This window comes from Piliocolobus tephrosceles, chromosome 8 (genome assembly GCF_002776525.5).
Source record: "Piliocolobus tephrosceles isolate RC106 chromosome 8, ASM277652v3, whole genome shotgun sequence".
Taxonomy (NCBI): domain Eukaryota; kingdom Metazoa; phylum Chordata; class Mammalia; order Primates; family Cercopithecidae; genus Piliocolobus; species Piliocolobus tephrosceles.
In genome coordinates, this window is record NC_045441.1 from 108,586,295 (window position 1) to 108,598,683 (window position 12,389).

At 37.3% G+C, this 12,389-nt stretch overlaps 1 protein-coding gene across 9 annotated transcripts in view; it reads right to left on the reverse strand.

Annotated features, from left to right (window-relative positions):
* Positions 1-12,389, reverse strand: part of TFEC (transcription factor EC) — a 211,717-nt gene that overhangs the window by 46,760 nt on the left and 152,568 nt on the right. The window contains exon 1 of one of the 9 annotated variants that reach the window (XM_023228222.1): positions 8,158-8,182. The exons of the other annotated variants lie outside the window; for them this stretch is intronic. Coding sequence (XP_023083990.1) covers positions 8,158-8,163 — 6 coding nt within the window. The 5' untranslated portion in view covers positions 8,164-8,182. Of the gene's footprint in view, positions 1-8,157; positions 8,183-12,389 lie in introns of those variants that run through there. 9 annotated transcript variants of the gene reach the window in all.

Sequence of the window (12,389 nt, forward strand, 5' to 3'; positions counted from 1 at the left end):
AAAACTAACTATCCTAAATATGTATGCACCCAATACAGGAGCAGCCAAATTCATAAAGCAAGTCCTTAGAGACCTACAGAGACTTAGACTCCCACACTATAATAATGGGAGACTTTAACACCCCACTGTCAACATTAGAGAGATCAACAAGACAGAAAGTTAACAAGGATATCCAGGAATTGAACTCAGCTCTGCACCAAGCAGACCTAATAGACATCTACAGAACTCTCCACCCCAAATCAACAGAACATACATTCTTCTCAGCACCACATCGCACTTATTCCAAAATTGACCATGTAGTTGGAAGTAAAGTACTCCTCAGCAAATGTAAAAGAACAGAAATTATAACAAACTGTCTCTCAGACCCAGTGCAATCAAACTAGAACTCAGGATTAAGAAACTCAATCAAAACCGCTCAACTACATGCAAACTGAACAACCTGCACCTGAATGACTACTGGGTGCATACAGAAATGAAGGTAGAAATAAAGATGTTCTTTGAAACCAATGAGAACAAAGACACAACATACTAAAATCTCTGGGACACATTTAAAGCAGTGTGTAGAGGGAAATTTATAGCACTAAATGCCCACAAGAGAAAGCAGGAAAGATCTAAAATTGACACCCTAACATCACAAATAAAAGAACTAGAGAAGCAAGAGCAAACACATTCAAAAGCTAGCAGAAGGCAAGAAATAACTAAGATCAGAGCAGAACTGAAGGAGATACAGACACAAACAACTCTTCAAAAAAATCACTGAATCCAGGAGCCAGTTTTTTGAAAAGATCAACAAAATTGATAGACTGCTAGCGAGACTAATACAGAAGAAAAAAGAGAAGAATCAAATAGACTCAATAAAAAATGATAAAGGGGATATCACTGTTTGGACGAACGGAGGCAAGATGGTGCACTTCCGGGTTCTTCATCCCCCCTCCCAACTCTTCCCGCCCGCGCGAAAATGCAGCCGGCGACCCGGGAAGGTGCAGACAAACTGGGCATGTGCCAGGTGACGTCAATCTGAAGAGACCAAGATTTACCTGGTCGCACCTGCAGAACGCCCCTGACACGCCCATGCCCCACCTATTGCCCTCCCACTCCTAGAAAAGCCGCTCTCCGCCATTGAGCCACGGGGACTTCCCAGCTTCCCAGTCCTGTCGGGATGTCGGAACTCCGTCGAGAGCTTGGGGGAGGGGAACTCTGCCGGCCTTCTTTGCCGGAGGCCGACAGACTTCTTCTCCACACCTTAGGTTACTAAAATAAACTTGCAGTTTTGCGCCTGACCTTTGCCTACTTGCTGGTTCTTTTGTGCTCGCTCTGGTGGTCTTAGAAAAACAAGACAATCACCACTGATCCTACAGAAATACAAACTACCATCACAGAATACTATAAACACCTCTATGCAAATAAACTAGAAAATCTAGAAGAAATGGATAAATTCCTCGACACATACACCCTCCCAAGACTAAACCAAGAAGAAGTTGAATCCCTGAATAGACCAATAATAGGCTCTGAAATTGAGGCAATAATTAATAGCCTACTGACCAAAAAAAGTCCATGACCAGATGGATTCATAGCCAGATTCTACCAGAGGTACAAAGAGGAGCTGGTACCATTCCTTCTGAAACTATTCCAATCAATAGAAAAAGAGGAACTCCTCCCTAACTCACTTTATGAGGCCAGCTTCATCCTGATAATAACACCTGGCAGAGACACAACAAAAAAAGAGAATTTTAGACTAAAATCCCTGGGATGCAAGGCTGGTTCAACATATGCAAATCAATAAACATAATCCATCATATAAACAGAACCAACAACAAAAACTACATGATTATCTCAATAATTAATAATAATCGACAAAATTCAACAGTCCTTCATGCTAAAAACTCTCAACAAACTAGGTATTGATGGGACGTATCTCAAAACAATAAGAGCTATTTATGACAAACCCACAGCCAATATCATACTGAATGGGCAAAAACTGGAAGCATTCCCTTTGAAAACTAGCACAAGACAGGGATGCCCTCTCTCACCACTCCTATTCAACATAGTGTTGGAAGTTCTGGCCAGTGTAATCAGGCAAGAGATATAAATAAAGGGTATTCAATTAGGGAAAGAGGAAGTCAAATTGTCCCTGTTTGCAGATGACATGATTGTATATTTAGAAAACCCCATCGTCTCAGCCCAAAATCTCCTTAAGCTGATAAGCAACTTCAGCAAAGTCTCAGGATACAAAATCAAAGTACAAAAATCACAAGCATTCCTATACACCAATAACAGACAAACAGAGAGCCAAATCATGAGTGAACTCCCATTCACAATTGCTTCAAAGAGAATAAAATATCTAGGAATCCAACTTACAGGGGATATGAAGGACCTCTTCAAGCAGAACTACAAACCACTACTCAACGATATAAAAGAGGACACAAACAAATGGAAGCACATTCCATACTCATGGATAGAAAGAATCAATATCGTGAAAATGGCCATACTGCTCAAGGTAATTTATAGCTTTAATGCCATCCCCATCAAGCTACCAATGACTTTCTTCACAGAATTGGAAAAAACTACTTTAAAGTTCATATGGAACCAAAAACGAGCCCGCATTGCCAAGACAATCCTAAGCCAAAAGAACAAAGCTGGATGCATCATGCTACCTGACTTCAAACTATACTACAAGGCTACTATCAGGGGAACCCACCCTCAGTAGTTCAACATGAGTCCTTTTCTGTTTTCCCTAAGTGTCGGTCGGTCTGAGAAATCAAGGGAAAGAGTACAAAAGAGAGAAAGTTTAAAGCTGGGTGTCCGGGGGAGACATCACATGTCAGCAGGTTCTGTGATGCCCCCAAGCCGCAAAATCAGCAAGTTTTTATTAGTGATTTTCAAAAGGGGAGGGAGTGTACAAATAGGGTGTGGGTCACAGAGATCACATGCTTCACAAGGTAATAAAATATCACAAGGCAAATGGAGGCAGGGTGGGATCACAGGACTGGGGCGAAATTAAAATTGCTAATGAAGTTTCAGGCACGCATTGTCATTGATAACATCTTATCAGGAGACAGGGTCTGAGAGCAGACAAACCGGTCTGACCAAAATTTATTAGGCAGGAATTTCCTTATCCTAATAAGCCTAATGCACATGTACCCTAGGACTTAAAGTATATATGTGTGTGTGTATATATATATATGTATATATGTGTGTGTGTATATATATGTATAAATAAATAAAATAAAATAATAAGGCTTTTGACTACATATGCATATATATATATATGCTTAGGTATGCTTATATAAAAAATTAAAGTCAATAACAGAAATTATACAAGTGGCAACAGGGAGAAATTAGGAATATTATTTGGTTGTTACAAGATATTTCCCAGAAAAGATGAGGAAGATGGCCGAATAGAAGCCTCCAGCAATCGTACTCTATGCAGGAACACCAAATTGAACAACCATCCACACAAAAAAACACCTTCATAACAACCAAAAATCAGGTGAGCAGTCACAGTATCTTGTTTTAACTTCATATCACTGAGAGAGTCACTGGAGAAGGTAGGAAAGACAGTCTTGAATTGCCAACATCTTCCCTCCCCCAACACTGGCATGGCTCAGAGAGAGTATCTGTCTCTTGGGGGAGAAAGAGTAGTGATTGTGGAACTTTTCTTTGGAAGTCAGTGCTGTCCTGTCACAGTGGAAAGCGACATAAGGCAGAATACAGCTGGCACCCACAGAGGGAGCATTTAGACGAGCCATACCCGGAGGTGAATTGTCCATTCCAGTGGTCAGAAGTTTAGTTCTGGCAAGCCTCACCACCATGGGCTAAAGTTCTCTTGGTTTCCGAATAAACTTGAAAGGCAGTTTAGGCCACAAAAGCTGCAATTCCCAAGCAAGTCCTGGTGCTGTGCTTAGCTTACAGCCAGTGGACTTGGGGAACATAAGACCTAGTGAGATACCAGCTGGGGTGGCAAAGGGAGTGTTTGTGCCACTTATCCCCCAACCTAAGGCTGCACAGCTTACAGCTTCAGGGAAGACTTTCCTTATGCTTGAGGAGGGGAGGGGAAAGAATAAGGAAGATTTTGTCTTGCAACATGGCTACCAGCTCAGCCACAGTAGGATAAGGAACAAGTCAGTCTTGAGGCCCTCATTCCAGAGCCTAGCTCATGACCATTTCTAGATATATCCTGGGCCAGAAGGGAACCTAATTCCTTAAAGGGAAGGATCCAGTCATGGCAGGATCTTTAAAATGCTAATTAGACCATGGGCCCTGAATAATCAGCAGTACTACCCAGTCAGTACTTGTGATGGGCCTTGAGTGAGACTCAGAGACCTGCTGGCTTAGGTGTGATCCAACGTATTCCCAGCTATGGTGGGTTTGGGGAGAGACTCCTTCTGCTCGAGAAAAGGAGAGGGAAGAGTAAAGAGAACTTTGTCTTGTGTCTTAAGTAACAGCTAGCCACACTAGGGTAGAGCACCCAGCGAGCTCTTAGAGTCCTCAATTCCAGAACTTAGCTATCAGACAGCATTGCTGGACATTCTCTTGGCCAGAGGTAAGACCACTAAACGGAGAGTCCTGAAGCTGGCAGCATTCACCACAAGCTGACTGAAGAGACCTTGGGTCTTGAGTAAATGTTAGGAGTAACCAGATGGTACTCACTGCAGGCCTGGGGCAGTAGTAACTTTGGGAGAGTCCGTAGCTTGTGAAAAGGAAAAGAAAGAGTGGGAAGGGCTTTGTCTTGTGGATTGGGTGTCAGCTCAGCTGCAGTAGAAAAGAGAACCAGGTAGATTTCTAAGGTTTTCAACTACAGGCCCTGGCTCCCAGCTGGCATCTCTGGACTAGCATGGGGAGGGGGATCTCATCACCCTGAGGGTAAGGACACAATTCTGGCTGACTTTACTACCTGCTGATTGTAGGACATTAGGGCCTTGAGAGAAACATAAGCAGTAGTCAAGCAATGGTTACCATGGGCCTTGGGCAAAACCCAGTGCTGTGCTGCCTTCAGTTCTGACACAGCATAGTCCTATTGGTGGTGGCCAGAGGGGTGCTTGTGTCACTCCTCCCCAAGATCCAGGTAGCTCAGCACACACAGAGGGACTCCATTTGATTGAGAGATTGTAAGGGAAAAGTACAAGAGTCCTTGCCAGGCAACACAGAGAATTCTTCTGGATCTTATCTAAGACCACCAAGGTGGTACATGCATGAGTCTGCAAGAGCCACAGCATTACTAATCTTTGGCTGCCTCCTAATGCAGTTACCACAAACTTAGATTACAACATCCAAGTCCTTTTAAATACCTGGAATGCCTTCCCAAGATGGATGGGTACAAACCAGCCCAGACTGCAAAGAATAAAATGAATACCTAACTCTTCAATGCCCAAACACCAACAAACATCCACAAGCATAAAAACTTTACAGGAAAATATGACCTCACCAAATAAACTAAATAAGTCATCAGGAACAAATCTTGGAGAAACAGAGATATGTGACCTTTCAGACAGAGAATTCAAAACAGATTTGAGAAAACTCAATGAAATTCACGACAAAATGGAGAAGCAATTCAGAATACTATCATATAAATTTAACAAAGAGATTTAAATAATTTAAAAGAATCAAGCAAAAATTCTGGAGGTTAAAAGTTCAATAGGCATGCTAAAGAACACATCAGAGTCTCTTACCAGCAGAATTCATCAAGCAGAAGAAAGAATTATTGAACTTGAAGACAGGATATTTGAAAATACATGGTCAGACGAGACAAAAGGAAAAAGACTAAAAAAGAATTAAGCATGCCTACAGGATCCAGATAATAACCTCCAAAGGGAAAATTTAAGAGTTATTGGCTTTAAAGAGGAGGTAGAGGAAGAGACAGGGATAGAAAATTTATTCAAATGGGTGATGATACAGAACTTCCCAAACCTAGAGAAAGATATCAATATTCAAGCACAAGAAGGTACTAAAACACCAAATAGATCTAACTCAAAGAAGGCTACCTCAAGACGTTTAATAATCAAACTACCAAAGGTCAAGAATAAAGAAAGGATCCTAAAATGAGAAAAACAAAAATTTTATGCAATCAGTGGTAAGTTGTCATCAGTTTAAAATAATGGGTTATAAGATGGTATTTGCAAGCCTCATGGTAACTCAAACGAAAAAACATTCAGCAGATACACAAAAAAGAAAAAGCAAGAAATTAAAACATACCACCAGAGAAAACTACCTTATCTAAAAAGAAGACAGAAATAAAGGAAAGAAGGAAGAGAAACAAAAAACAGAGCAGAAAAAAGTAACAAAATGGCCAGGGTAATTTCTTCCTTATTAATAATAACACTGAATGTAAATGGAATAAACTCTCCAATCAAAAAAACATAGAGTGGCTGAATGGATATGAAAAACATTCAACAATCTGTAGTCTACAAGAAACTCACATTAGTTATAAAGATACACATAGCATTAAAAGAAAGGGATGGAAAAATGTATTCCATGCAAATGGAAACCCAAAATATCAAGAGTCACTATACTGATATCAGACAAAGTAGATTTCAAGACAAAAGGTGTAAGAAGGGACAAAAAGGTCATAATGTAATGATAATGTAGCCAATCAACAAGAAGATATAACAATTATAAATATATATATATATGTGCCCAAAACTGGAGCATCCAGATATATAAAACAAATATTATTAGCACTAAAGAGAGAGAGAGAGACTCCAATGCAATAACAGCTAGAAAGTTTAACACCCTACTTTCAGCATTGAGCAGATCATCCACACAGAAAATCAATAAAGAAACATCAGACTTAATCTGAACTATAAACCAAATAAACCTAATAGACATTTACAGAACATTTCATTCAATGGCTGCAGTATACACATTCTCCTCAGCACATTGATCATTCTCAAGGACAGACCACATAACAAGTCTTACGAATTCACGTAAGTCTTTAAAACTTTTTAAATATTGATATTATGTCAAGTATTTTCTCTGGCCACAATGAAATAAAACCACAAATCAACAACAAAAGGAATCCTGGAAACTATACAAACACATGGAAATATGGAAATATGCTCCTGAATGACCAGTGGGTAAATTAAGAAATTAAGAAGGAAATTTAAAAATTTCTTGAAACAAATGATAATGAAAACACAATATACCAAAATGTATGAAATACAGTAAAAGCAGTACTAAGAGGAAAGTTCATAGGTATAAGCACCTAAATGAGAAAAGCAGAAACATTTCAAATAAACAATCTAACAATGCATCTTAAAGAAATAGAAAAGCAGGAGAAAGTAAACCCCAAATTAGTACAAGAAAAGAAGATCAGAATAGAAATAAATAAAATTGAAATGAAAGAAACCATACAAAAGATCAACAAAATGAAAAGATGTTTTCTTGAAAAGATAAAATCAACAAACCTTTAGCCAGGCTAACTAAGAAAAAAGAGAGAAGACACAAATAAATGAAATGAGAGATGAAAAAGGAGACATTACAATTGATATCACAGACATTCAAATGATTATTAGGGCCACTGTGATATGAGCAAGTATATGTCAATAAATTTGAAATATCTAGGAGAAATGGACAAATTCCTAGACATGCCCAATGTACCAAGATTGAACCATGAAGAAATCCAAAATCTGAACAAATAGTAAGTAGCAAGATCAAAGCCATAATAAGTCTCCTAGCAAAAAAAAAAAAAAAAAAAAAAAGAAAGAAAGCCTATGGCTTCACCGCTTAATTTTACCAAACACTTAAAGAATTCATACCAATACTGCTCAAACTTTCTGAAAAATAGAGGAGGAGGAAAAACTTCTAAACCCATTCTACAAGGTCAGTATTACCCTGATATCAAAAACAGACAAAGACATATCAAAAAAAGAAAAGTACAGGCCACTATCCCCAATGAACATTGATGCAAAAATCCTCAACAAAATACTAGCAAACCAAAATCAACTACACATTAAAAATATACTTCATCATGACCAAAAGGGATTTATCCCAAGGATGTAAAGACGGTCAAACACACACAAATTAATGTGACACATCATATCAATAGAATAAAGAACAAAAACCACATGATCATTTCAATTGATATGGAAAAAAGCATTTGATAATATTGAACGCTTCAATATAAAAACTCTCAAAAAACTTAATATAGAAGCAACTTACCTCCATACAATAAAAGCCACATAGAACAGACCCAGTGATAGTATCATACTGAGCAGGAAAAAACTGAAATCCTTTCCTCTAAGATCTGGAACACAACAAGGATGTCCACTTTCACCACCACTATTCAACATGGTACTGGAAGTCCTAGCTAAAGCAATCAGACAAGAGAAAGAAATAAATGGCATCCAAATTGGAAAGGAAGAAGTAAATTTATTTGTGTTTGCAAATTAAATGATCCTACATTTGGAAAAACCTAAAGACTCCACACAAAAAAAACTATTAGAACAGATAAATACATTCAGTAAAGTTGCAGGATACAGAATCAACATACAAAAACCAGTAGCATTTCTGATTTCAATGTATGCCAACAATGAACAATCTGCAAAAGAAATCAAGAAAGTAATCCCATTTGCAATAGCTACAAATAAAATAAAATACCTAGGAATTAACTTAATCAGAGAAGTGAAAGATTTCTACAATGTAAACTATAAAACATTAATGCAAGAAATTGAAGAGGACACAAAAAAATCCTCTTCATATTCCATGTTAATGAATTGGAAGAATCAATAATATTGTTAAAGTGTCCATATTACCTAAAGTAATCTACAGATTCAATGCAATCCCTATCAAAATACCAATGACATTCTTCACAGAAATAGGAAAAAAAAAAAAGAAAATAGTCCTAAAATTTATACAGAAACACAAAACACTCCGGATATCCAAAGCTATCCAGAGCAAAAATAAACTGGAGGAGTCATATCACCTGACTTCAAATTATACTTCAGAGCTATAGTAACAAGAACAGCATTGTACAGACACATAAACCAATGAAACAGAATAGAGAACCCAGAAACAAATCCGTAAATGTAAAGTGAACGCATTTTAGACAAAAGTGCCAACAACACATATTGGGGAAATGACAGTCTCTTCAATAAATGATGCTGGGAAAACAAGATATTCATATACAGAAAAAAATGACAATATGCCCCATCTCTTACCACATACAAAAATCAAATCCAAATGTATTGGAGACTTAAATCTATGAAACTACTGCAAAAATTAACCAGGCATGGCGGTGTGCATCTGTAGTTCCAGAGAATCGGGAAGCTGAGGCAGGAAAATTGCTGGAACCCCGGACGCGGAACTTGCAGTGAGCCGAGATCATGCCACGGCACTCCAGCCTGGGCAACAGAGTGAGACTCAGTCTCAGGGGAAAAAAAAAAATGGGGAAACTCCAGGGCATTGGACTTGGCAAATACTTTTTGAGTAATACCCCACAAGCACAGGCAACCAAAGCAAAAATGGACAAATGGGATCACATCAAGTTAAGAAGCTTCTGCATAGCAAAGGAAACAATCAACAAAGTGAAGAGACCACCCATTGAATGGGAGAAAATATTCACAAACTAGTCATCTGACATGGGATTAATAAGCAGAATATATGAGGAGCTCAAACTACTCTATAGAAAAAATCTAATAATCCAATTAAAAATGGGCAAAAGGTCCAAATAGACATTTCTCAAGAGAAGACATATTAAACAGATATATAAAAAGGTACTCAACTATTCACAATAACAAAGACTTGGAACCAACCCAAATGTCCACAATGATAGACTGGATTAAGAAAATGTAGCACATATACACCATGGAATACTATGCAGCCATAAAAAGGGATGAGTTCATGTCCTTTGTAGGGACATGGATGAAGCTGGAGACCATCATTGTGAGCAAACTATCACAAGGACAGAAAACCAAACACTGCATGTTCTTACTCATAGGTGGGAATTGAACAATGAGAACACTTGGACACAGGGTGGGGAACATCACACACTGGGGCCTGTTGTGGGAGGGATAGCATTAGGAGATATACCTACTGTAAATGATGAGTTAATGGGTGCAACACACCAACACAGCACATGTATACATATGTAGCAAACCTGCACATTGTGCACATGTACCCTAGAACTTCAAGTACAATTTAAAAAAAAAAAAAAAAAAAAAAAAGGTGCTCAAAAGAAGACATACAAAAAGGTATATAAAAAGGTGCTCAACATCATTGATCATCAGAGAAACGTAAATCCCAAACTACAATGAGACATAATCTCACCCTAGTTAAAATGGCTTTTAATCCAAAAGACAGCTAATAACAAATGCTGGTGAGAATGTGGAGAAAAAAGAACACTTGTACACTCTTCATGGGAATGTAAGTTAATACAACCACTATGGAGAAAATGTTGGAGGCTTTCAACCAACTAAAAACAGTCACCATATGATCCAGCAACTCCCTGCAAGGTATATACCCAAAAGAAAGAAAATCAGTATATCAGAGTGATATCTGCACTCCCACGTTTATTGCAGCACTAATCACCCTAGCTAAGATTTGGAAGCAACCTAAGGATCTGCCAACAAATGAACGGATGAAGAAAATGTTGTACATATACACAGTGGAGTACTATTTAGCCATAAAAATGAATGAGATCCTGTCATTTGCAACAGCATGAACCGTGCTGGAAGTCATTTTGTCATGTGAAATAAGTAAGGAACAGAAAGACAATCTTCTCATGTTCTCATTTATTTGTGGGAGCTAAAAATTAAAATAATTGAACTAATTGAGCTTCATAATAGAAAAATGGTTGCCAGAGGCTGGGAAGAGTAGTGGAGGTACTGGGGATGGTTAATGGATACAAACATATCATTAGATATAATGAATAAGATCTAGTGTTTTATGGCACAACAGGGTGACTATGGTCAATAATTTATTGTACAGTTAAAAATAAATAAATAGTATAATTGGATTGTTTGTAACACAAGGATAAATACTTGAGGTGACAGATACCCAATTTACCCTCATATGATTATTACGCATTTTATGCTTGTATCAGAATATTTTATGTACCCCATAAATATACGCCTGTTACATACTCAAGAACATTAAGAATTTAGAAAAAGAAAATAGACTTGGATTAGTTGAAAATGTATATTGCAAACTCTAGGACAACCACTAAATTTTCTTTTAAAGTATAGTATAACTGATATGTTAAGAAAGAAGAGCAAATTAAATCATATAAAATGCTCAATTAAAACCACAAAAGGTGAAAGAAGAGTGGGAGACAGAAATAGGAGCAAGAACAAGGGTAACATATAGAAAACAGTAACACATAGGATAGATATTAATCCAAATAAATTAATAATCACTTTTAACATCAATGGACATCAATGGTTTAAATGCATCAACTAAAAGACAGGTAACAAGAAATCTACTTTAGATGGGATGACACATATATAAATTAAAAGTAGGGTCAGGCTGGGCCAGCACCCTTCAGCCTCACACTCCTCTCACATTGCCATTTTTTAACTTTAAATTAAATAAGTAAAAGTAAATGGATGGAAAAAGATTTATTATGCTAACAGTAATCAAGGAAAAGCAAGAATTACTATGTTAACTTCAGACAGAGCAGGCCTCACAGCAAGGTGAGTTATTAGGGATAAAGAGAGGGCCATTACATGTTAAAAAAAAAAAAAAATCAATATTCTAAAATCATAACAATTCTTGATATTTATAAGCCCAAAAACAGAAGGTCAAAACACATGATCCAAAAACACATAGAACAGCAAGGAGATATAGAGATATAGAAATGAGTCCACTATTACAGCTGTATACTTCAATACACTTCTGTCAGAAATGATTGCATCCAGCAGGCAGAAAATCAGTATGGACAGAGTTAAAGACAACAAAAGTATCAATCAAACAGACATAATTAATATATAATAGACTATTTACCACCAACAACAGGATACACATTTTTCTCAAGCTCTCATGGAATATGCACCAAGATAGATCACATTCTGAACCATAAAAGACACTATACAAATTTAAAAGATATATAAATCATACAATGTCTGCACTCAGATAATTGAGTTAAGCTCCAAATCAATAACAAAAAGATAGCTAAAAAACCCTCAAAATATTTCGAGATTAAACCACACACTTTTACATTACACAAGTGAAAGAAGAAATCTTAAGGAAAGTTTTAAAATCTTTTGAATTAACTAAAAATAAAAGCACAGCATTCTAAAATTTGTGAGCTGCAATGGAAACAGTGCTTAGAGAAAAATTAATGGCATTTTATGTATATGTTAAAAGGAAAATCTAAAATTTAAAACCTAAGCTTCCAACTTAGGAAACAGGAAAAAGAAGAACAAATCAAATCCAGAGTAAGTAGAAGAAAAGGA